The 24,309-nt window shown below is 52.4% G+C and overlaps 1 protein-coding gene across 1 annotated transcript; it reads right to left on the bottom strand.

Annotated features, from left to right (window-relative positions):
* Window positions 1-309: 309 nt before the first annotated feature.
* On the bottom strand, window positions 310-23,770 carry LOC139678550 (pre-mRNA 3'-end-processing factor FIP1-like). Its single transcript, XM_071569444.1, has 16 exons — window positions 23,368-23,770; window positions 21,817-21,856; window positions 18,844-18,928; window positions 17,590-17,696; window positions 16,797-16,855; window positions 15,688-15,798; window positions 13,345-13,475; window positions 12,485-12,609; window positions 11,414-11,519; window positions 10,202-10,400; window positions 8,826-8,852; window positions 7,758-7,815; window positions 7,217-7,272; window positions 5,881-6,085; window positions 4,161-4,319; window positions 310-1,580 (listed from the first exon to the last, which is right to left on the bottom strand). Exons 1-16 carry the CDS (start codon window positions 23,462-23,464, stop codon window positions 1,448-1,450), a joined length of 1,698 nt encoding a protein of 565 aa, XP_071425545.1. The 5' UTR covers window positions 23,465-23,770; the 3' UTR covers window positions 310-1,447.
* Window positions 23,771-24,309: the final 539 nt, after the last annotated feature.

The raw sequence follows: 24,309 nt of genomic DNA, 5'->3' as shown, positions 1-24,309 counted from the left end.
GAGAGACACCCTGGCCCTAAATCCCGGGGCTCTGCCGTGGCTGCAGAGGCAGGAACAGCTCCAGCCTCATCCCAGGCCCTGCCCCTGGGTCAGGGCACTCACATTTCCCATGATCTCAATGCACATAAAAACCTCCATAAAAATCAAACCCCAGAAGAGCCCCCAGTTCCTCCCCTTCCCCCCTCCAGGACTCCTCACTGCCCTGTGCCAGGGCAGAGCCCCTTCCCAGAGGGCTCTCCTGGCTCAGAGCTCAGCACAGACACTTCACAGGACACTCAGACTTGCAAGATTACAATACCAAAAAATATGTAACATTTCAGAACCGTATTATTTTAGGACAAATATTTAAGACAGTTTTAAATAACAAGTCAAAGAAAAAAGAGACACTTGTGGGGTCACATAAACAAAAAAGGCAGGATCCTAAGAACCAGATGGACCAAACCCCCTAAAATTATTTCCCCTGTTCTTCCCACCCAGAAACATCTGTTGCCCCTTTCCCCAACCGATACTAAGTCCAAAGAAACTTTGGAATTCGACTAAATTTATTTTGGGATCTAGGGGGAAGGAATGCATTGGACAGGAGTGTTGGTGATACCCAGATAGAAATGCCAACCCCATGAGGGCAAACTGCTGGGACTTGGTGTTCTCTACTGCACTAAGTTATTCAGCTCAACTCAGTAAAAAAAGGAAATAAAACAGGTAAGTTAAAAGTAATTAAAGACAAACTCGTGCTCTTACTACAGGTCGTCACTGATTCCCACCAGAGGTGCAACACATGACAGAACTACCTTTGCAATGGGTGACTGGGCAAGTTCTGAGCCCTCTGCCCACACTGTGAACACACCCTTGGAGTGCCAGAGCAGGGCCCTGTGCCCAGCAGGCAGAGCAGACCCTGCAGCTGCCCCTGCCACGCAGCCCCAGGGCCACGGAGAAACCAGAAGCTGTTTCTGTAGCTATGAAGGAGTTTATTTGGGGATGAGACTTCACTACTGGACCAGACTCTAAGCTGGCTCTTGGCATCTACGTCACACTGTTCTTTGGACAATAAATTTCAAGTTGCACTTACTGTCCTATTCAAAAAGGAATGATGATGACAAAAAGAACCAAAAACTATGACCTAATTGTGTTAGTTTCAGCTGAAGCCATCTTCCATCAGAAACCATAGGATCTGATACACCAAAGTCCTCCCTAGGTATGTGTTTGAGTAGAGTAGCTCAGTGCTTTGTAACTAGTACTGCTGTATTGTCTTGTATCAAAAACAAAAACAAAAAAAGGAAGTTTAAGGGCACGTGCAGCCTCGGCTCCCAAAGCCCTGGGACGTGTGTCACGGCTCCCAGTCGGCCTCTTCCCTTGGAAAAGTAAAAAATAATAAGAAAAAATCACCCCCCACCCCAAACACCCCCAGTGCCAGGCTGGCTGCACAGGGGCAGCTCCCCACGGGCTGGGCTCACTCCTTGGTGTCCTGCTCCTCGCCCTCCTGTGCCCCGTCCTCGCTGGCCTCCTTCTCCTCTTTGCTCCGCTTGTTCTTTTTGTGCTTGTGGCGCCGGTGGCTCTCCCCCTCCTCGCTCTCGTGCTGCTTCCTGTGGAAACAGAGGGACAGAGTGACAACAGTGCCTGTGCTAGCACCTGGCAGGGCCATGTCTGCACTGCCAGGTGCATCCCAGTAGGGCTGGGGCACAGCAGGGCCTTCCTGGGTTGGTTTGGGACGAGGAGACCTGGCAGGTTATGCCAACACCACTCGTGGCATCAGCACGGCCTGGCAGGCACAGCCACTGTGGGCAACATCCATGGCCTTCCACTCCAAAGGGGGCTCCAACAATCCTGGCACAGCACAGAGGCTGCCGAGAGGAGGAAGAGCCCTAACCCTGAGAGGGGTTTGAAACTTTCACTGCTCTGAACACGCAGGGGAAACCCCTGGGCTGGAGGCAACAAAAGGATCAGGAGCGAGAGAAATGTGGGTTTCCCAATGGAGGCAGGTCCTGTTTCTAGTCCTGTTACTCACACATGACCTGGCTCTCCACTGGCTTCGTGCTTCAGAACTGCTCTGTCTCCTTACCCTGGTTTCCAGGTGCAGGTGGATGGCTGGGAATGTTTACACAGCTCTCTGTGAGGTGGGAGAAGGCCCAGGCAGAGGGAGCTCTGCCAGCCCACGGCCCTGGGAGCAGCTCTTCCTCCCTCAGGGAGACTGGGAAGGTGGGAGCTCTGCTTTGGCCCCTCCTGGGAGGAGATTTGCTGCTGCTTCTCCAACACACGATTATTTCTCCTCTCAGGCTGGAAACCAGGTGAGCTTTTGAGAGCTGACCAGGTGTGAAGGTGGCAGAACTAAAACAGCACAGAGTCCAGGGAAATGCAGATCAATATTCCAGTACAGGCACAGACCATGAGTGAGGACAGTGCCAGGTTAGAGACAAACCCTCAGCACAGCTGGAACACCAACAGCAGCACAGACACCAAACTGGCTGAACCTGGCTGGAAAGCTCCTGGCTCCAAGGAACTTTCTGACTAGTTTAATGAATGGTTTCACAGTCATTAAAGGGGAAAAAAAAGGCAAAATCAACACCTTCAGCCACCTCGTGGACAATGTGTCAGTGGTTTCTGCTGGGACAGTGGGACTGTCCTTTAATACTAGAGACAGCATCGGTGATTGCATTCACACTGAGCAGCTCCCAGGGAGCTGAATCTGCACCAAAACCCTTTCATGTGCCTGCAGATGTCTCAGCCAGGCACAGATCTCAGTGTGCCTCCAGCAGGGACTCCAGCACGCACTCCAAGTGGCCTTAAACACAGTATTCCTCCCTTTCCTTTAGCTCTCCTCTCTTTCCACAACCACTGCTCATCCTGCTGCTTTGGGCCAGAGGGAGCACCTGGTGTGGTTTAGGGAGCAGAGAAGCCTCCTGGTTCCCACCTTGTGCACCAGGCCAGATCTCCACATGGAGGTCTCCAGCAGATCTACCCCTGCTTTGGTGAATTCCAGCCTGTTCATGCAATCCTAGAATGGTTTCTGTTGGAAAGGATCTTTAAGATCATCAAGTTCCAATCCCCTGCCATGGGCAGGGATTCCTACATGAGTAGGAAGCTGAGAGCTCTCCCCTCAAGCCATTGGCTCGTTCATCTGGTACCTGCTCAGCTTCCATTTGTTCTGTATTCAGTTTCGATTATGGTCCTGGCCTTTCTTCCCATCACTTTGTTTGCAACCCTTCAGCCATCAGTGCTTCCTGAAAACTTACTCATCTCCTTCAGGATGAGAACAGCCTTTTACCTCCAATCACTGTGCAGGGTTTTGTGGTACCAATTTGAAAATGAGGGTCATTACCTACAGAGCTGACACGAATTTCATGTAAAAGAAGGAAGGTGAAGCATCCAAACAGAAGGGCAAGAACAATTCTGCTCAAGGCATTACTGGGATGTAAAGTGACACAAGACCTGAGCACAGGACCTGCCTCAGCCCAGGGAGCACAGCTGCTGCTTTGCTAGAACAACCTTCTCACAGGAAGATCATCTGCTGCAAATCCATCTTCTCCAGAAAAACTGGGGTTTCAGGACATCCTGCTCTGCCTCAGGAGTGTTTCACCACCCTCACTGTCAGCACTGGGCACAGAGCTCTGACCATGGGCTCTTGGCCTCCTGCTCAAGAAGCATTTTCAGCTGCAGAGAGCTCTGCCCTCATGCACAGGAGCAGCAGCACTGAAAGCTTATGCTCCTCTTGTGGTTTGGGCCTTCCCTCTGTGTGCAGCTTTGCCAAGGGCAGGAGCTGCACTGCCCTGATGGGATGCTGAGCACAGGTTACCCTCCTCCATCCATCAGTGCTGCCCTACTGAGAACTCACCAGCACTGAGGGCCCTTCTCCTGTTACAGGTGTTTCCTCCTGCCCAGGTACTGCTCAAGACACTTCCCCTTGCCAGGGCACCACCAGCTCACAGGGGGCCAGGATGACCCAGGGCAACAGCTCACCCCGAGCATCCAGCTCCGTGTGGGCAGCCAGGAGTGTTCCCATGCCACCCCATGCTATGCCACCCCATCCCATCCCATGCCATTCCATGCTATGCCACCCCACCACATGCCATGCCATCCCATGCCACCCCATGCCATGCCATGCCATCCCCTCCCCTGCTCTCCCCTCCCATCCCATCCCTCCCATCCCATGCCATGGCAGCCCGTACCGCCGGGAGGATTTGTGCTTGGAGCTCTCCTCCTTGTCGCGGTGCCGGCGCTCGCGGTGCCGGTCCTCGCGCTCGCGGCTGCGGTCGCGGCTGCGGCGATAGTCGCGCTCGAAGTCGTAGCTGCGCTCGCGGCTGTAGTAGCGGTACCGCTCGTCGTCACTGGGGGGACAGAGAGCGGGTGAGGCACCGCTCACGGGGCCGGAGAGCCACGGCAGTGCCACCCACCCCACCGACAGCACTGCCACCCCGCACTGCCAGCGCGCTGAGGAACGGGGGATGCTCCCGAAAAACCTGCACCAGGAAAGCAACACCAACAGGCTCCTCCTGTCCCGCTGCCTCCCCTGCTGCTGCTGGGCATTCCTTCCCCACACTGACACCCCAGAAAACCTGGAATTCTTTGATGTGAGTTGCACTAAGGGGCTGTTTTCTTCCCTGTGAGCTCAAACTGTGAGTGCAGCTGATGTGGTTCTTCTGTCCACACCTCCCCACCTGCTCAAAGCACCTCATTCAATCCCCACAGGAGAGGGCACGAGGTACCCCAAATCCAGAGACATTCCCTCTGCACCTTCCTCTACACCTTCCCCACAGTCCCTGTGCAATTTCTGAACGCCTAAACCTGAGGGTTAACAAGTTCCTTTGTGGGAAGCAATACTCAGTCTGACAGGGAGGAAGTCAAACATTGTCCTGACAGTCCTGGGAACAAGCTGGACAAACAAGTGTCCTGGATCAATGATCTGGGAGTGCTCCCAAGGACTGCACCGAGTATGGCCACTTTCACAAGCATGATCTCAGCTCCAGAGTGCTCCACATCACCCAGAAATGCCAACAATGTGCTCAGGAGTGCTGATCCCAGGCCTTGGCTGGCCCAAGGACCTGCTCAGGGAGTGGGAGAGTCTCACCTCTTCCAACTTTAGCAAGTTTGTCGTCTGTTCTGTTCCTCCCCCTCACACCCACAGTGACCACAAGCTTGTAAGTTAAAAAAAAAAAATGGGGGAGAGAAAAAACCAACTCGGGAACAGGCTGGGCTGTTTGTTCCCTCCCAGGGCTGGGAATTCACATTCTGATCATGCTTTGAATGATTATTGGCATTTCTGAGCCTGACCCCTGCAAAGCCCTGACACTGGACCCCAAGGGGATGGGCTCAGGAGGTCTGTGCTGCCCAGCCTCCACCTCAGCTCTCCACACAACATGGGCAGGCTCCAAGCTCCTCTCCCCTCCCCTCCAAGTGCTCCCAGCACTGCTGCCACCCGAGGTGACAGCAGGTCCCCCCACGGTGGCCTCTCATGGCTGACTCCCAGTGAGTGGCACTCCCTGCCCCGAGAGCCTCGCCAGGGGTGGGAGCAGAGCAGGGGGTTCGTGCTTTGATCTGACAGTGAAATGTAGAAGACAAACAGCAGCAGCTCCTGCAGCCAGTGCTTCACACTGAGCTGTGAAATAGGGAGTAAACACTAGGACTACTTCATTTACTGGCCTGGTGGGACAGGAACTGGTTCTGCTGGATTTAAACCAGGAACCCCAAATCCAGGCACAGGAAATCAGCCACTGACACCAGCTCCGGGTCTGTGCTCCAGCTATTGATCCAAAGTCGCTCTTGCCCAGACATTCCAGGAAATCCAGCTGGTACCACGTGTGATCCCAGCCCTTGGGCACTCAGCCCCGTGGTGCTGCGGGGCAAGGCCAGAGCTGCCCAGAGTGGGCACAGGGGGCAGCACTCACTCACTTGTTGTACTCGCTGGTGGTCGGGGTGCGGTCTCGGTCCCGCTCTCTCTCCCGCTCCCGTTCCCGCTCCCGTTCCCGCTCCCTCTCCCGCCTGGAGCCGGAGTATTCCCAGTGGCTGCTGCTGGAGCTGCTCGTGCCCTTGTCCACCGTGGTCACCCAGGGCGTGTGGGACGTGGAGATGGGAGGGTAGCTGATGAAACCTGAATCTGCAGGAGAGCAGAACCTGAAGCATCCACAGCATCGCCTCTGTCCCTCCCCTTCCAAAGAGCCCCTCTGGCAGTACAGCTGGATCCCAGGAGACAGTGGCATCTCCCTCCTGTCCTTCCCCTGCACTCCCAGCAGTTTGCTATGAGCACAGGAACCCCTTTCCCCGAGGCAGACACAAGCAAGAGCAGATGTTTCCAGGCAGTGCTGCACACCCTCTGTCAGCCCTGGGCTCTTGGCCACCTCTTACCAGGTACCTTCTGGTCTAAGGTGGCACCTGGGTAGGGCCAGGAGCTCCAGCTTCTAATGAAGGATGTCACCTGGTGAGCCCAGAGCCACCAGCACTTCCCATCCATATGCTGCTCTGCTCAGCTGGACCAGCCAAGTCATATCCCACAGCAGTGCCAGCTGCTGAGCAGCTGCACATCTGGCAGCACTGGGGGCTCCTGCTGCTCAGGAAGGACTGACACTGCCCACCCCTTCAGCCTCTCCAGCAGGGAGACACTGTGGAGCTGCCAGTGCTTCCATCTGCTCAGCACAGCCAGGAGGGGCCACTCAGAGTGCTGGTCACTGTGGAACTGGGAGAGAACACGGCCCTGCTGGCAGGGCTGCACCAGGGAAGGAAGCCTGAAATCCTGGCACTGCCTCTTCCATTACAAAACCAAAGGAGATGGTGCCTGTAGGCAAGGGAGAGGGGGAAGTGGGCGAGCAGGGATTCAAAAGCTCAGGGAGATGCCAAGCTGATAGCTGTGGATGGTTTTGTTTGTCCCTGAGGGTGGGGAAAAGGCAGAATGTGAGTGAGGGTGGGCACACGTGCGTGCAAATAGGCACAGCAACACCGTGTTGAGGCACCTGGGGCAGCTCCTCTGGTGCTGGGGATCTGCACTGAACACTGGCTCGACCCTCAGCACTCAGCCACAGAACTGCATCACCAGGGCTGCACAACATGCAGCTCTCCAGCACTGCACAGGGCAGTGAAACTCAGCCTGTGTTCCTGTGACTGGGATCATCTGGGGCACAAGCAAGACCCTGCACTTAAAGCAAACATGATGTCTGTAAGCTCAGACCAGCCTGGACTGCCAAGCCCCAGAGAGGAGAGAGAGCAGCAGTTGGTGTGTTCTGTCAGTGCTCACCTGCAGAGTTGTAGCCAAAGGGAGGTGGCTGCCTGTTGTTGTAGCTGGCTGGCTGCCTTTGGGAGAGAAAAGGATGAGTTACCAACACCAGGGAGCCCCTGCAGGTGAGTCTGTGCTGCAGGTTCACCCCCTTTCTTCTGGAGGTCTGTGGAACACCCTTATGGGAAACCCCCCAGCAGAAATGCACACGGGGGGCAGGGGCTCTGCCTCAGCCTCTAAACCTGCCATAACCCCACTGCCTACCCTGCTCCACCCCAGCCAGGCTTCCTGGGTGGCACCACTGCTCCCAAACTCCCCAGGGAATCTTGACAGTAACACAACATGCCTTCAGCTGCTCTAGGTTGTGCCTGGATTCTGTGCACTCCTTCCTGTGCAGTGACAAGCCAAAGCAAACACACAGAGGGCTCCTGACAGACTCTGCTCTCACCCCCATCCCAGTCCAAGACCAGACCATGCATCACTAGCACTGGTTTGTGACTTTTCTCCTCCCCTCCTCCCTGCACAGGAGCTGCAGCCCTGGCTCAGCCCAGCTGTGTCTTACCCGTCCAAGGTGGGAATGAGCAGAGCTGGTGGTGGTGCCAGGGGTGGCGGGAACAGCCCTAAACACAGAGGAGTCAGTCAGCACAGACAGCTCCCAGCTGGCACAGGGCAGCCAGGCCTCAGTGCTGGGCACACTTCAAGCAGTTAAAGCACCTTTGACTCTGAACAAGGCCCTGTTTGAAATGGAATCATTTTCCTTTAGTGTTGTGTCTCCTCCTAGAATTCAAACCCTACAGCTGTGTTAGTTCTGTGGGGGTAAGGGAAGAAAAACAAGGAAAAACTGCCTTGTTTTGGCTTATAAATCTTAAACATAAGAGTCATCAAGGAGTAGAAATTAACCCTTACAGTCCTATGGAAATAAAGTGGTTCTTGGGATGCAGACACATTGCAACTATAGCAAAGGTTTTATGGCTGCATTGATTAAAATGAGTAACCGTGTCCCTTACACAGCACAGAACTCCCTGTCAGCCCTGAACTTTCAGAGGGACAGGACATGGGCACAGCCACTGCTCCCAGTGCTCTGCTGTACCAGCAGCTCTGTTTTCCATGGCAAAATTCCCAGTAGAAAAATTACAGCCAGAGGGAACTCAGCTTTGAATTAGGGGGTTCAGCAGCTCCGAATTAGTGGGTTCAGCAGCTCTGAATTATGGCCTCTTGACTTACACACAAGATTGGATGTTACATTATTTTCTTAGTTTTCAGCATCTCTGCAAAGGCTTCTGCTGGAAATGGCATTTATTCTGCTCAGTCTCACACCCTCAATTCCTGCACAAAGGAATCCCAAGAACTAACAATCTTAAAACTAACTAAGTGGCTTTTGCCATGTCAAGTTCTCCATTTCACTGTCTACAGTGGTCTTCAGAGAGAAAACAAGACAGAATTAACCCTACAGATGATTATTTAGGTACAGAATGTACCATAAGCAGCTCGAGTTCAACACTGCACTGGAATTTATGAGTCTTAAATTAACTGTGCTCTGAACTGGTCCCATCCTATCTCAGTTACTTAGTCCAAATGCTCAGGTAAGGCTCAGAATTGCAGCTGCTATTGGAAGCAAGGCAACACCTACCTGGAATGGGACCTGGGGGTGGCAGACCTGTGGAGATAAGGAAGGGAAACAAGTGAGGACAAGAGGGAAAGTGTGGCATCTCTGTGCTTCATGGCACCTCTGTGCCTCAGGCTAAGCCTCACAGCACACTTTTGAATAAACATCACAGATTTGAGCAAACAGGGCAGCACCAAAACTGGTGCTATTAAGCAGAAACTGGCCCACAAAGTGTACCACTCTCCCAAATTATGATCTCTTTACCTTTATGTTGTAATTTAAAATGTTGCTGCTGTCCTGCATTGGAGAATTCCTTTTCTAAGTGTCAACACATAAACAACTGATTTGGACTTCAGAACAGAGGAGAACCTGCCACAGGCTCCATCCAGCGTGTCCACCTTGCTTTTGCCAATCATTTTAATGTAAGGCAGTGGGAAAAGCTCCCACAGCAAAGTCACCAGGAGAAGCACCAGTGAGCAGTGCAGCAGAGCCCTGCTCAGACAGGGGTCTCTGATGAAGTGCTGCTGGTGCCCTCTCTGAGGCCTGGCTGCTGCTACAGGACCAGAAGCCCAGAGTGTGGCCCCTTCACTTGAACCTGGCCCTACTTCAGCAAGAGGGGGACAGACATGACTCATGTTGGACCAAAAGATGAACACAGTTAGTGAGAAGTGAAGACAGAAATACATGTCTTAGGCCATGACCAACATATTGGCAACTTGCACAGAAAAATGACCCTGTGCCCCTGGAAAAAGCTGTGTATTTGGCCTCTCCCATCACAAAGTTCTTTGTTCTCTGCACCATTTGCCTGGTGCTAGAAACCCATTTACACTATTATGCTTTGTTTTTAAAATGAAGCACAGCTCTGAGGTTTGCAGTAGACATTACACTCCTCCAGGAGCATAAGAATCACCCTCAGTGGCAACTGGCACAGGCACATGCACAGAAACAAACAGAGGAAGGGACAAATCCTGGTATTTCAAGGCATAAACCTATCAAGAACTGAAGCTATTTGCTAGAGCTGCTGTTGGAGAATTGCCAATTCTAGCATCACCTTGGAAACACCTGGAATCAGTAAGAACCAGAGAGGATCCTGAGCTGAACCTGCTGATGTAACTCAGGAGAGCAGTTCCCACATCCTCACCTTCTCCCACAGAGAAAGAGGAACCTGTTCCTTTACATTTATCAATAAAGCAAATCCATCAGTAGCACCAAAAGGTTCTCTCAAGGAAACAAAGCTCAGAGCTATTTTTGCCAAGGACCAGCTGCCAGTTTGTCAGTGTTCAAGGGCAGATGTCAAACAGGCCGATGGAGACTCTAAACAAAGCCTGGCTGGGCTCAGCTCCTGCCTGCTCAGCTGTCTGCCAGCATTTCCCCCAAGTCTGGAGCCCCCCTGGACGTACCTGGTGGGTGCAGGGGAGGTGGCACTGAGGTGACAGGAGGAGGAGGGTGCAGGAAATGAGGAGGAGGAGGCCCGGCCAGTGGCGGTGGTGGGGGCCCTGCGGGTGGAGCGAAGGGCTGCTGCTGAGGAGGCTGCTGGGGCTGGGAGGGCTGCTGGGGCTGCTGGGGGGGCTGGGGCTTGCTCCCGTGGTCTCCAAGCACCTGAGAAGGCAGAGGAATGAGAAGAGAGCATTTGAATCCCATTGCTCCTGCAGCAGGGACCTTGCAGTGTTGGCAGGAAGGGAGCACTCATCAGAACAGGCAGGGGGTGATGCCTGGGAGGAGAGAGCAATGTGCAGAGGCACCAGAAGGACCTGGAAATGCAGCTCTCAGTGCTTGTAAGGGTCAGGAACAACCACTTCCCAGAAAAAGCTTTCTCTTAGGCAAACTCCTCTTGTTGGCAAAATCTGGAAAACTGACCACTAAAAGTATAAACCGACCACAAGACCACATGTAAAACAAAACCAGGAATTGCACCCAGAGGGGCAAAGGTTCCATATTTGGCTTTTCTTGGCAAGGTAGAGGGGGCTGGTAGGAAGAAGAGAGGTGGGTAAGAGAAGAGCTCTTGGCAGATGGTTCTCAAACCCTGCACACAGCAGCTTCCTGCCCAGGAGCCAACCAGAACATTATAGCCATACACTGGGCATGTAAGCTCCAAACTGAGACCAGTTTTATACCCAAGGTGTTCACCCCTTACAAGGGACAAGATCCATCAACACAGACCCAGCCTCAGACTGAAGTGTGGGCTGCACCAAATGATGCTGAGACTAAATGCTACTTCAAAGTAGAATGAAGCACCAGCCACAGGTGGAGATTCCAACCCAGAATTGGAAGGGGAAGGGAATGATCCACAAAAAAGCTTCCCAGCTACACAACCCAAGACACTCTGGGAGAGCTGATGAGGAAAAGAACTTGGGCCTTGCCATTCTGAAGGGAAAACTAGTCTTTAAAGGACAAATCTGGCTCCCAGCAAGATCAAGCTTTTAACCTAGAAGTGAAGTGGGACTGTGGAAGGGAACAATCTGTGCATACACTTCCACGGGGTCTGCACATCCCCTGCCGCTGTGCAGGCAGGAGCTGGGCTGTGGGAGGTCAGCAAAGCACAGACACATTTGCTCAAGGTTCAGCAGAAGTGCAGCAGTCAGCAATCTGCCAGGACAGCACACAACACTCACCTGGATGGGGTTCTCCTCCGAGGCGTGTTTGTCCCGGCGCCGTCCCTCCACCCTGCGGATGGTGCCTGCCTGGCCCCCGATCACATCGATGGTCCCACCCAGCTTCCTGTACAGAGCACAGGCATCTTTTCAGGCTCAGAGACATCAGAAGGAGCAGTTTTCCCTGCTGCAAGACAGACCCCTCCCATGCATTCCTTCCCAGCAGGGAAGCACCTCCAGAGACAGCGCTCAAATTGACAAGAGGCAAACGAAAAGTCTGTTTGTACTTCTGAGAGTTTCACTCTGAGCAGGGGTGAGTTTGGTCTCTCTGAACATCCAGAAACATGATCCATTGGATCCCCACAAAAAACAGGGACTGCACACTGGGACAGAAATGCCTCCAGAGTGCTCAAATGCCACCAGGCTAAGCAGAGCTTTAAAGCTCATACTTGGAGGACAAAGCTGGTTCTCAGAAAAAGTGTAAAGCTGGAATGCAAGGCTGGTTTCTGCCAGGCAGGTGTGCAAAAGCTGGTTTGTGAATGAAGCAGCAGAAACACCCAGAGCCCAAAGCTCTGGCTTGTCAGGTTTCACACAGCTCTGTCTTCCTGGAGCTCCTGATAAAACCAATGGATCTCCTGAGGGCCAAGTGGTTTCCCCAGCAGAGGCTGCACATCAGAGTGACTCAGTTGTTTCCCCATATCCAGCAGCATCACACACAGCTCAGGAAGCAACAGCTCCTCTGATCCCCTGCCAAACTCCTAACCCACTTCCACTGGGGGAGGCAAAGATAACACCGTGGGAGTAGGAATAAGCCAGGCAAGCACAGGCAGTCAGCAGGGGAAGGCCTCAGAACTGAGGGGCTGGCCCTGCTGCCTCTGCTCATCAGCTGGGACACAGGACTCCCTCTCTGCACTGAGCAATCACCAAGGAGAGGTGCATGGGTAGGCAGGTAGGCACTGCTGAAGGTGACAATGCATGAGTGACCACAGAGCTCCCTGGGAAGTTTCAACGCTTCTGTTTGAGGCTTGAGGAAGTTCAGAACGGCCTAGGTGGATGCAGCTGCCCTGGGGAAGGAACCTGTCCACCCCTTACCTGTTGGGAGGAGGCCCAGCCTTCATGCGCCCTCCCACCAGGGCCAGGAAGTCTGTTTTGAACTCTGTTTTGATGATGTTGTTTTCCACCTCTTTTTCAGCATTTCCTGTTCTTCCCTGCTGAACCTGTGGAAGGCAATGCATAACATGCAGGTTTAATGCTCTTCTTTCAACTCAGTGTAGCACCAGAGATTAACCCTCAGCAAAAGAACTGGAACAATCACAGGGCTCTTGCCAACAAGCCACACATTCTTCAGTCAAGGCACAGACATTTCTGTCAATTAATGGCCATCTCACCCTTACTGCTGTCCACTGTCTCCTCTGAGAAGTCCAAAGGTTTAATAATCTCATCCTTTTTCAGGCAGTCCTTAAGCCAACACTGGAACTACCAACACTTGCTGTACTGACTCTGCCTGAAGTTCTGATTCCCAGCTGTTGGCCACCAATGGACTCTGCAAAGGCTGATGGCCAAAGCAGTATCCAAAGACAAACTGCAGCCACAGCAACGAGCACAAAAGCCATGGAAGTCCAGCTCCCCTCTATCCACCTCCTGCATCCATAGGAGTTTCCAACCAGACAACCCTCTTGCTGGGGAGCCTCAAAGTCAACAGGAAATTCACTCCAGTCTTGCTGCTGCAGTGGCTCAAACCCATCAGGCAGACAGAACTGTGCCTCCCCCAGAGAAGAGATTTTAGCAGAGAGACTTAATCTATAAAGACTCATTTTTGTATTCCTAATCACTGAAAGGACTCAGAACAGCCTGGAACTGAGGCACCTTCTGCCTTTAAACCCTGCCCTCTGTGATGACAGACCCCAGCACCAGTGGCACTGGAGCCAGGAGCAGCAGGACATGCCACCCACCGTGATCTTGTTCTCGGTGCTGATGGGAGGGGCAGGGTCCAGCCCCAGCTGCAGCCGCCGCTGCTTCTCACAGTAAGCCTTCCATGTTTCCTCATTGAATCCATAATTAAAGTAATCAGAGAGGTCAGCACCTGGCAGAGGGAGCAGAAGTTAGCACAGGGGTTCTGCACACTTGCATTCCCCACCTGTCCCTAAATGAAGGGTTAAGAACACCAAGGTCTCCTGGAGAGCCCAGCTGAAGGTGCATTTCACTGCCAGGAAGCTGCAGGGGCACAGGGGCAGCACCTTTGGGTGGGAGGGGCCTGAGCACCCTGGGACCAGCTGGGACACACAGTGCAGCTCCTGCACAGGCCATGGAGAGCTGCCTGCAACCACTTATTCACCAACCTGATTTCCCCAGACTGGTTTCTTCCAGCTGTCCACGAGCTGAGAGCTGGGGAGAGCACAGAAGTGACAGTTCCAGTTCCCACCACAGAAATGGGATGGTGGCACAGAACATTTTCCTTGGCAGAGCTAAGCCCACACATTCCCCTCCTGACCATCACTGCTCTTGCTGCTTTGTGAAGACATTCTGGGGCTCACCCATTTCATGAAAGACACCTAAAGTGCAAGTTTTTAATTGATATATCCCAGACTACACCAGTAATTACAGTTCAGTCACAAGCCTAATCAGTCATCCTGGATTGTTATCTCACATTGACAGTCTCCTGTGCAATGTGCTAATTCAGCACGAGCACTTCTGAACAGAGCTGGCCACAAATTGCTTGCCAAGGAAATGTGGATGCAGAGGGACAATCCTGGCTGCAGGAGCTCCATGAGCATCCCTCCCAGCTCCCACCAGGAAGCACTACAAAGCAGCTCCTGCCCTGCTGAGGTGTCCCTCAAACATCCCCCACTCAAAGATATTCCTGCACAGACCAATTCCAGAACAAAGAGCTGATATGCCCAGGGCTATCACAGCACTCTGACCATGCTGAGTGTGGTTTAAGCTGTGAGGTTTCAGTTTATCTCCTAGGCAGGAGGCCACTCTTCCTGTTGTACCACCCAAACATGCAAATTGCACCAACACCGACTCAGCAACATGACATTTACTCATCTACTTTATCAGCCTCTATTTCTGACCAATATCAGCTCCTCCACACAGGATTTCTTCCTCTGCCTCACTCAAAGAGATCCCAACCTGCTGAACAATTAACTGTAAAGGATATAAACTTGAAAGGCTGTTGAGTAACAAGCTACTTGCCATTCTAAAATAAACACAGACCACACAGCTCTGCAGTCCCTTTCCCTCTCCTCACAGTCCAACACAGTTTCAGGGGAAGCTGCCTCTGTTTTGGTCCAGGGATGTCAGCATGGCCACAATAATTTCCAGGCTTCATCTCTGAACTTCATTGTATTCTTTCTAACTCATTTTCTTCCCATTCCCCTTTCTCACCTCACAATCAAAGGGAAATCCCTGCAGGAGAAAGGCTACATGTTCTATTCTGTCTGCACTTGCTCCATCACAGGGTCTTTAGTGCTTGTTTGATGCCTTGACATAGTTATTAGCTCTGTTCTGTACTCTGATGCCTTTTATGCGGGCAAGAGAAACCCAGCCCACACCACAGACAACCTTAGAAAAGCACTCCTTACTCAGCACAGCAATAGCTCTGAAAGATAAAGAAGATACAGGCACTGGCAGGGAGAAGAATTACTTCTGAGAAGAGGCAAGTGGATGTTTTGTTTCAGTTGATGTTTCATCAGAGCACATTTTATGAGCAGCACAGCAAAAATATGTATCTCTTGGTCCTTCAATTATTTTTGTATCAGATGAAAACCAGCAGTTCCTTTGTGCCCCCCTACAGCTGTCCTGCAGGAGCAGGAATGTCCTCACACTGCTGAGTGTGGGCAGCCCCAGGACCCCAGTGAGGAGGGTGCACAGGGACAGCTCTGGGCTTGGCCACAGGAACAGAACGAGCTGCTGCACAGGAAGAGGAGAGCACAAATCAACACCCAAATCCTGACCCTACTCAGCTGCCAATGTGGGCGAAAACCATCACCAGATTGGGATCAGTGCAGTATTTTCTGGAACCAGGGAATTCATAAAACAGACTATTGAAAAAAAATAGCTGATCCCTTTAGTTAAATCACTAGAATAAATGCAACCCAATTTTAGGTAGAGCATGGCTTGTTGAATCAGAAAATGCCACTGATTGTCTAGACAGGCATCAGAGGCTGAGCAACATACATTGTTCCAGCTCCTGTTCCCTGGCAACAATAAATGGACAGAAACATCCTGTGAAATTGCAGAGAGACAACTAAAAATGCAGAAAATATTTACCACAAGGAACTGTGGGGCCCCACCTGGTTTTCTCCATGGCTTGTCTTCAAATGAATCCAGATCCACTTCTATAACAGGCAATCCATTTATATTCCCTGCGGCATCCAAGTCAATACCTTTGGGCTGCAACTTGGCTTTGGAGAGACACAAACTGTTACTGCTTTTAATGCAATGCCTTTAATCCCCTCATTTGCTGAGCAAATGATTCCAGTCAAAACCAAATAGCTGCTGTGAATTAATCCCTGGCTTTACAGCACGCAGGTAACCACAATGAACTTTTTAATGAATATGTCTCAGTCATCCCATAAACAACAGCCAAGGATGTGCAGCACCTGAGGCTGAACAGCAGAGAGGCAAATTCAACCCTGAGTGGTGCTACAGACAGAGTAAACCATTAGAACTTGCATGAAACCTACTCCAAATTAAAATAAAATCAATTTTCTCCCCAGGTAAAATATCTGTTTTCCCCTTCCAAGACAGACAGAGGAAATACTTTCAGGATCAGTCTTTACTGACTGTGGACTAATGGGAATCAAAAATATGATACAGATACAGAATCCTCAAGCAGAATTTCTCTCACTCAAAGAAAACTGATTTGGATTTAAAAAGTAAAGGGAAGGAAGTAGATGAAGCCCAGGAAAGGACAGTCTCACATATGTGGAAGGACAGGACCCACAACAGAAACTAAACTGAGTGGTGGGGAAAATGTCATCAGCAGAAATATGCAGAGCTGATACTCAAGGCCAGAGCTGGATTCTTTCAGCAGCTCAGGACACTAACCAGAGTTACAGTCCTTCTCCAGGCAAGTTGCAATGCTCAGCCCCAGTGCCACAACAGAGGCTAGAAATATTGCAGAGGTTTTACTATAAAAGTAATAATCAATGTATTTTTTTGTAGTTTAAATAAAATTATGATCAGCTGTGATGGGTAATTAAACTTCTCCATTGCATCCTGGACCCTCAGACTGTCCCAGGAACACTTGTCTTTAGGAAATGCACTTACTAGTCCTGGTTTGCATAAGATGCACAAATCCTATATCCTTCCAAAGAGACCAAAATGTGCAGCTGCTGCAGCTCTCAGTGCCAGGAAGTGAAATACAGCAAAAGGTGAAGGATAAAAACAACAGCAATACCTGAAGCAGATGCTCCATAGCCTCTACCCGTTTTTAAGTTTAGGTTCATAGGAGTTCCCCTATTGGAAAAGAATCACTGTGTTGGCATTTGAACAAATGACTTGGCTGAAGATTCTCATGCAAAATACTCAAGCCCTGACACCCTTCAGAAGATGCTTTAGTTCACCTGGGTTTGCTATTCAGAGTCATCCATCAGAGTGAAACCATCTCTACAACAAGAGAAGGAAATTATCCATAAAGTGGAAAAATTAGAATAAGCAGCAAAGCACAGGTAAGTAATTTCTGTGAGAAGAGGGCTGCTAGCAGCAAGCAGAAGTGCTGTCTTATTATTTTTATTCAAGGCACATTAGTCAGAATTTAAAAAAAATTCCATCTCCTGGTTCTCAAATCCAACCTCATCATTTCTGAGCCACAAAAAATCTGACAAGCTGGGAATGAGTAAATCCACAGCTTTATCCAGATTCTTGGGAACACAGATTTTGGTTCTGGGAGTTTTCACAGATGAGTTACATGTAACCTCCCACTTTTCATTCTGCCCCATGAAGCACACTAATTAGAAGGTTAATTTTCCAGCAGCAGACCCACGGATTACCACTCCTAGTTGACAGATGGATTCTCCAACAAGCAATTGCAGGACAGAGCTGCCCATCAGCTCCCAGTCCCATTCCAGTGTTCTGGCCATTCTTCCCATGTCTTCAGGAGACAGAGCAGCTCTCACCTCACCCCCACCTTCAACCCCAACATGTTGGAGCCACCTCAGCCCAAAAGTCCCACCAAGACCAGCAATACCCACATGTAGGACGGGGCTCCCGTTTTGATGTTGCCAATGGTGACTTTGACGTCATCATCATCGCTGTCGCTATCACTGTCATCTTCATCATCCTCACCACTGGGGAGGGCCTGAAACAGTGCACACAGGTGATAAACTCCCCAGGACACTCAGCCAGGTCTCAGAAAGCTGCCTGAACAGCCTTCAAAACCAACGGACAGGTGTCCACAGGTGTCCCCTGTGTCCTCTGAAGGCAACCCCCAGTTCTCAGGTAGGGTCATATTTCTGAATGTAGGGAGGGTTTAACTCAGCTCTGAGAATTTCATCACACCCCTCAGCTCCTCTCCCCCTGTGTTTGAAAGAGTCAGGGCTTTTCTGACACATCTCCCTCACAGGTCCATGGTCAAAGTACATGACCACAAATAAAACCCACCAAAATACATTCACCAGGCTTCCCCCAAGAACCTTGAAGGAAATATTCCCTCACCACTTCTGTGGTAGGAATCTGCTAAGGAGTTTGGCTTGCCTGATTTAGCACAGTCAGCCCCCAAGCCACTTCACTTTAGAGCTGCTGATTTGACTCCAGTGCCACTCCAGTGCTGGGGCACAAGAGTAAAGGAATAGGCAAGGAAATTTCCCAGATATGCAGCAGTGAGATGTATGAGCTGAATTAACAGCTCACCCCACAAAAGGGCATGAGGAAGCTGTTCCTAACCCTCCCTCCTTTTCCACAGCACATGGGTCAGTCAGGACCCTGTGGGAACCCTCCTGATGTGCCACAGTGGCAGAAAATAAACCCACCGAAGAGATCAGAGGAGGAAGGAGGGGAGAAGCAACCCTCCTCCTCCTCCTCTTTCAGCACTGAGCTGCTAGATTGCATTCTAAGAAGTCTGAGCCTAAATCAAAACTGATTCCCAACCCTTTGGGCTTTCTATCCCAGAGTCTTCCAGATCCTATGGGCCCTTGAGAAGCCACACTGAATACTGAGGGGGAGGTAACACTGTGTTCTGTTTTCCCTGCAGGCTGCAGCACTGCAGACCCCCCTCGCCCCTGGGTGGGCACGAGCAGAGCTCACACCGGTTCCTGCCCCACCACTCGGGACAGGCTGCCAGGAGAATCCTGCTGCTGCATCTGGCACTGGGGATTAGCTGTCAGTGCACCCTGACACTGCAAAGACAAGGAATTGGGCAGTACCAGGCTCTTTACAGCTCATCTTTGCACCCAGGAGTGCTGAGCAGCACAGAGCCCTCCCGTCCCCCGCAGGCAGTGCCCACGTACGTGCTGTGCCACCTCCCGGTCCTCGCTGCCGACAGGTCTGCTCTCCTGGGGGGCATCCTGCAGAGGGTGGGCAGGTTCTGCATGCCTGGGGACAGAGGGAACACAGTCACCATGACAGGGAACACAGAGTAGACAAGCCCAGCCTAGAGGTTCACCTACAAACACTTCTGAAACCTTCATCCAGGAGACTTTCACACAACACTTTATTCATGCTCTGTGTGTGCTCTGCTGGCACTCAGCTCAACTACAGCAAAAAATCCATCCCCTGCCTGGCTCTGGCTCTGCTTTTGCTGGAAAGAATTGGTTTCACACATCCAGAGAGCACCTGACAGCACTCAACAGCTCATGTATGAGTGGCAGCTATACCAGCTCTCAGCCTGGCTCTGGCACAGTCACAACTGGTAAGATTAAGACCGTAAGAGGCAAAATTTCCCCTCGTCCTTAAGGATGCTCACAATTACACAAGTATTTAGTAAGCTGTAAGGGCATCTGTCCCAGACAAGCTGAGGAAAAAGTGATTTCAGTGTTTCTGCAAATAGTTTACAATAATGAGAAGTTAAAATTCCAAGAAGAAGAGACAGATAATTACCCATCTAATCTTCTCACTCATTACAAATCAGTCCTAATGCAACAACGGTCAGGTTTGGATTTACCTCCAATTAAAGAGTTTGTACAAATGTTAACATTATTTGCTGCATTGGTCAAGCACAAATGTCAAATTGGTGTGCACATGCTAGAAAAGAGTATGCCAAGTATTACAGAATTAAAATACAGAGAGAGGTCTTTGTCTCTAATGCCATAGATAAAACCTGGTAGAACTTCATAACAATTCTGACTTTTCAAGAGAAGACAATCAGAATAGCCCAAAACCCCCATTTCTCCACCAGTGCCTTGTGGAGATGTTGCTATTTAAAATTCCATGTTGGACAACAAACATACACAAGATTGTTTTCAAAAATAAGCAGAGGGAACACTCACAGAATCCAAACACTGGTCACAGTAAAGACAAAGTAACCCAGCTCAGGAGTCACTGAGCATAAAACAAAGACAAACAAACAGTCTGAGCAGGAACTGAAGCTCCATATTGCAAAAGCCCCACATACACAGAAACTCATCAGGCCAAGATCAAAAAGAAGGGCTGAGGGTTTGGCAGCTGATCAGGGAAGGTCCCATGGTCACCATGTTCCTGATGTGACACCTGCAGACACTTCAGGTGTAAAAACCAGACAAGATGTCAGAGGGAAAATCAGTCTCAGTATTTCCACACTGCAGGCACAGGCTGGGACAAGACAACCAAAGGATGGACCACTGGAGAAAATGTCTCTGATGGATTCAAAACCCTTTGCCCAACCCAACCAACTCCTAACACTGACCTCAACCTCTGAATTTTCTTAAATCTCTGAGATGACTGTGATTCCTGATGTCAGGAAGAGTGACAAGTACTACCTTCAGCTTTGAGTCACATGAAGCATCTGTGGGTGTGCATTAAAATGTATGAACAGGAGTTCAGGGAGGCATTTGCCACCCAGCAGCCTTTCCCTAACCTGTTTGCTTCCCAGGAATGAACCACCTGGCAGGGTCCCAGCTCCACCTGCACCCAGAGAAATGTCACAGCCATTTCATTTCCCCAGAATGCCAACACAAGCCTGGGCACTGCTGACCCAGGGGCATCCTGCTGGTGTTTAACACATCCCCTAGGCTAGGGAATGCTCATGGAGACTGCAGCCCAAACCACACTGGTCTCTGCTTCATGGCCAGGGACAGACCCTCCAGACAAGCCAGCAGGGCATCCCTGGAGCTGCAGCCACTGCCAACAGAGCAAACAAAGAGTCATTTTTCTTAAAACACCCCAAGGCTCTTCATTTAGGAAGATCCTCATTGTGCAACAAAGAAGTGGGAAAGGAAAAGAAAAACAAAACAAAAAACCAACCAAACAAAAAAAACCAACAGGAAAAAGAAAAAAAGGAGAGCTAACATGAACACTAATCCTTTTCCTTCCTGCATCTTGCAGTTACTGGAGACAGTTGCTGGAAATTCAGATTTTTAATCCTGCTTGTCAAGTAAAATTACATTCAGATGAACATGACACAGAACAACAGATTGATGCAAATCAGCAGTACATTTCTGTCTAAAACCTGCTCCTTCTCACAAAGCTCATTTGATGTTTTTAGGTAATAATTTACTGAGTTTTTTACCACTTGCTTATTTGAACAAGTTTTCAGGTTCCTTAAAGCACTCAAGTGGGGCAGTATCTGTAACAACCCAGAAATGCCAGACACTGAATCCACAATGACAACAAACATTCAACTGAACTTCAGAAGGTGCTGAGCACACGGAAGTCCAGTGAAGATCAAGTCTTCTGAAAAATGTCCCACTTTAAAATGGCAAACAGATAATATTGTGCTGAGGGAAAGCTCTGCTGGTGCAAAACACAGGGCTGCAAACACAGAGGAATCATGACCCAGTACAGACATTACTTTCCACACACAGAAATCCAAACTGATCACTGACTTTATCTCCAAGTCTTACCCAAACCACACACTTTATAGATCTCACAGAATGTGCTCATTTGATCATGTCAAGATTTTAACCCCAGATATTTTACCTTTTCCAGGCTAAAGCACAGGCCACAGTTTCACCAACGCTAGGCCAGCACAAAGGCCAGTCCTCAAGGCATCATTTTCCCAGGGAATTAAACTGGAAAACAGATCTGATTTAAAACTAATTGGTGAGAGGAAAGAAGGGCTAAAAGTTAGTTTTAAATCAAACCAGTTGACTGACCCAGTCCACCTTCCACATCCTTAAATGTGTGCCAGCCCAAGTGAGGTGGATGATTCCATGGGATGGGGAAAGGACAGGCTGCTGTTCCTGGCAACAGGACCAGTCTAAGGCACTCATAAAGCTCTGCTTAACAAGGCTTGATCTTCTCTGTAGCATGTACAGTTACAGTGAATAAACAGCCACTGGACTCACCCAGAAATTGGTCCATCTTCTTGCTTACCAGCAGTGTCATCTGCAAAAACAAGAACCAAGAAATTATTCAAGTGAAAGGAAAAACAGTAAATCTAAGCCCAAAAGGCATCCCAGGTACAGAAATACCTCCCGGTGCCAAGGCATCACAGCCCCAGTACTCTCTTTCCAACAAAGTTCAACTAGAAATGGACCAACTGCAAATAAATCCAACAAGCAACACCCATGTGCAGGGGTGATGCCTCACTCCCCTGACACAGCACAACATTCCAAATACACGGCAGAAGTCTCAGAGAGTAGAGACAAACATCACACAGGAGCTGAACTCGGCCTTGGAGGTCTCTATAAAGAGTTCTAACGTGCCAGAAGGATGAGACACCAGAGTGTTCCTGTGGGAAGCCCTCGGGAGGACAAGGGGTTCCCACAGCATTGGGATGGGCAGGGACCAAACTCTGACAGAGCAGCTCCTTCAACCTCCCTGCACCAGTGGCAGTGAGGGACAGACAACAACACACCGCCCAGAGAGCCATGAAGAGCCTGCACCCTGCGGGGCTGGGGGACAGCGGGGGACGGGGGGGACTGTGGAGGGGCAGGGGGCACAGGGGAGACTGCGGGGACAGGGGAGACTGTGGGGGGACAGCAGGGACAGCGGGGGACGGGGGGGACTGTGGGGGGGCAGGGGGCACAGGGGAGACTGCAGGGACAGGGGGGACTGTGGGGGGACAGCGGGGACGGGGGGGGTCAAGGGGGACTGTAGGGGGTTGGGGGCCAGCGGAGGGACAGGGGGGACTGCAGGGGGACAGCGGAGTACGGGGGGGGACTGTGAGGGGGCAGGGGGCACAGGGGAGACTCCAGGGACAGGGGGGACTGTGGGGGGACAGCAGGAACGGGGGGGGGCAAGGGGGACTGTAGGGGGACGGGGGGCCTGTGGGGGGACAGTGGGCATTGTGGGGGGCAGGGGGACAGCGGGGGCTGTAAGTGGACAGTGGGAGGACAGCAGGGGCTGCGGGGGAACAGCAGGGATTGTGGGGGAACAGTGGGGAGCCGGGGGGGGGGGGGGGGGGATGGTGTTCCCTCTCTTGGCCCCGGGAAGGGATGTGGGTCCGTGTGCGGGCCCAGGAAGGGATGTGGGTCCGTGTGCGGGCCCAGGAAGGGATGCGGGTCTCTGTGCAAGGCCCCAGGAAGGTATGTGCGACCCCGGGATGGGATGTGGGTCCGTGTGAAACCCCGGGATGGGATGTGGGTCTCTGTGCAAGGCCCCAGGAAGGGATATGCGACCCTAGGAAGGGATGTGCGACCCCGGGATGGGATGTGAGTCCGTGTGCGACCCCGGGAAGGGATGTGGGTCTGTGCGCGGGCCCGGGAAGGGATACAGGTCCGTGTGCGGGCCCGGGAAGGGATGTGGGTCTCTGTGCAAGGCCCCGGGGCGGCGATGCCGTTCCCTCCCGCCCGCACCCGCGGGGCCGCCCCCGGTGCCAGCCCGGCCCGCACGGCCCCGAGGCGGGGCTGCCCCGCGGTGGGGCGGGCCCGGTGCCGGCCAGGGCCGGTACCTACCCCCGTACAGCCAGTGCTCCTCGTCCTCCTCCGCCTCCAGCGGCGCCGCGCCCGGTACGGCTGCGGCGGCGGCGGGCGGCTCCAGCTCGGTGGCCATGGCGGCCGCGGGGCGCGGCGGCGGCGGGAGGAGGAGGAGGAGCGGCGGCGGCTCCGCCGGGCCCGGGCGCGGCGCTCGGGCGGGGATCGGCGGCCGCGCTACGGAGCCGCCATCGCTGCAGCTGCGGCGGGAGCGGCAGAGACCCCCACGGGGGCGCGCTGGGGCCGAGCGGCGCCGGCAGCGATGCGGGGCCCTAGTGCCGCCCGGCAGCCGCGCACGGTCCTAGTGCCGCCCGGCAGCGATGCGGGGCCTTAGTGCCGTCCGACAGCAATGCGGGGCCCTAGTGCCGCCCGCACGGTCCTGGCGCCGCCCGGCAGCGATGCGGGGCCTTAGTGCCGCCCGACGGCCCCGCACGGTCCTAGTGCCGCCCGCACGGCCCCGCTCCGCAGGGTCCCGGTGCCGCCCGACCGGGGTCGCGCGCATGCGCAGTAGCGCGCAGATATGGCGGGAGCGGCGCGGCGGAATGGCGGGATCTCTGCACAGTTCATCCCTCAGGCTCTCACTGCCGGGCTGGGAGAAGGAGGAGGCTCCGCGCGGGCTCGGCCACAAAGAGGAGCTACGCGCGCAGAGCAGAGCCCTTGTGTCTGCTCCCGCTCGCAGCCCCCGAGGGACGGGAGCAGTCCGACAGAATTCCCAGCGAGGCGCGGGGAAGCGCTGCTGGCAGCGCCGCTGGGCACGGCTCAGGGCTGTCCGGGCGGGGTGTCCCACCTCCCACCCGGGATGCGGCGCCCGGGGCTCGCTCTGCACCTCAAAGCAGGGTGCGTTCCTGTTCCGGAGCAGCTGCACCGCTCGGGCCCTCCCAGCTCCATCAGCACCCCCTGCACACGGCCAGGCGTTCCGTTCTC

The sequence above is a fragment of the Pithys albifrons genome, chromosome 14 (genome assembly GCF_047495875.1).
Source record: "Pithys albifrons albifrons isolate INPA30051 chromosome 14, PitAlb_v1, whole genome shotgun sequence".
In the NCBI taxonomy this organism is placed as follows: Eukaryota; Metazoa; Chordata; class Aves; order Passeriformes; family Thamnophilidae; genus Pithys; species Pithys albifrons.
The sequence above is the reverse complement of the archived record's forward strand: the minus strand, read 5'-3'. Positions and strand labels throughout refer to the sequence as shown.

Excerpts from the sequence above, each read along its gene's own strand:
- LOC139678550 (XM_071569444.1), bottom strand. The coding sequence starts at position 23,464 with ATGGCCACCGAGCTGGAGCCGCCCGCCGCCGCCGCAGCCGTACCGGGC. Across the intron at positions 15,799-16,796 it reads CTATGGAGCATCTGCTTCAG|CCAAGTTGCAGCCCAAAGGT; the intron begins GTATTGCTGTTG and ends GTCTCTCCAAAG. Across the intron at positions 12,610-13,344 it reads GCACCGAGAACAAGATCACG|GTTCAGCAGGGAAGAACAGG; the intron begins GTGGGTGGCATG and ends TGCCTTCCACAG.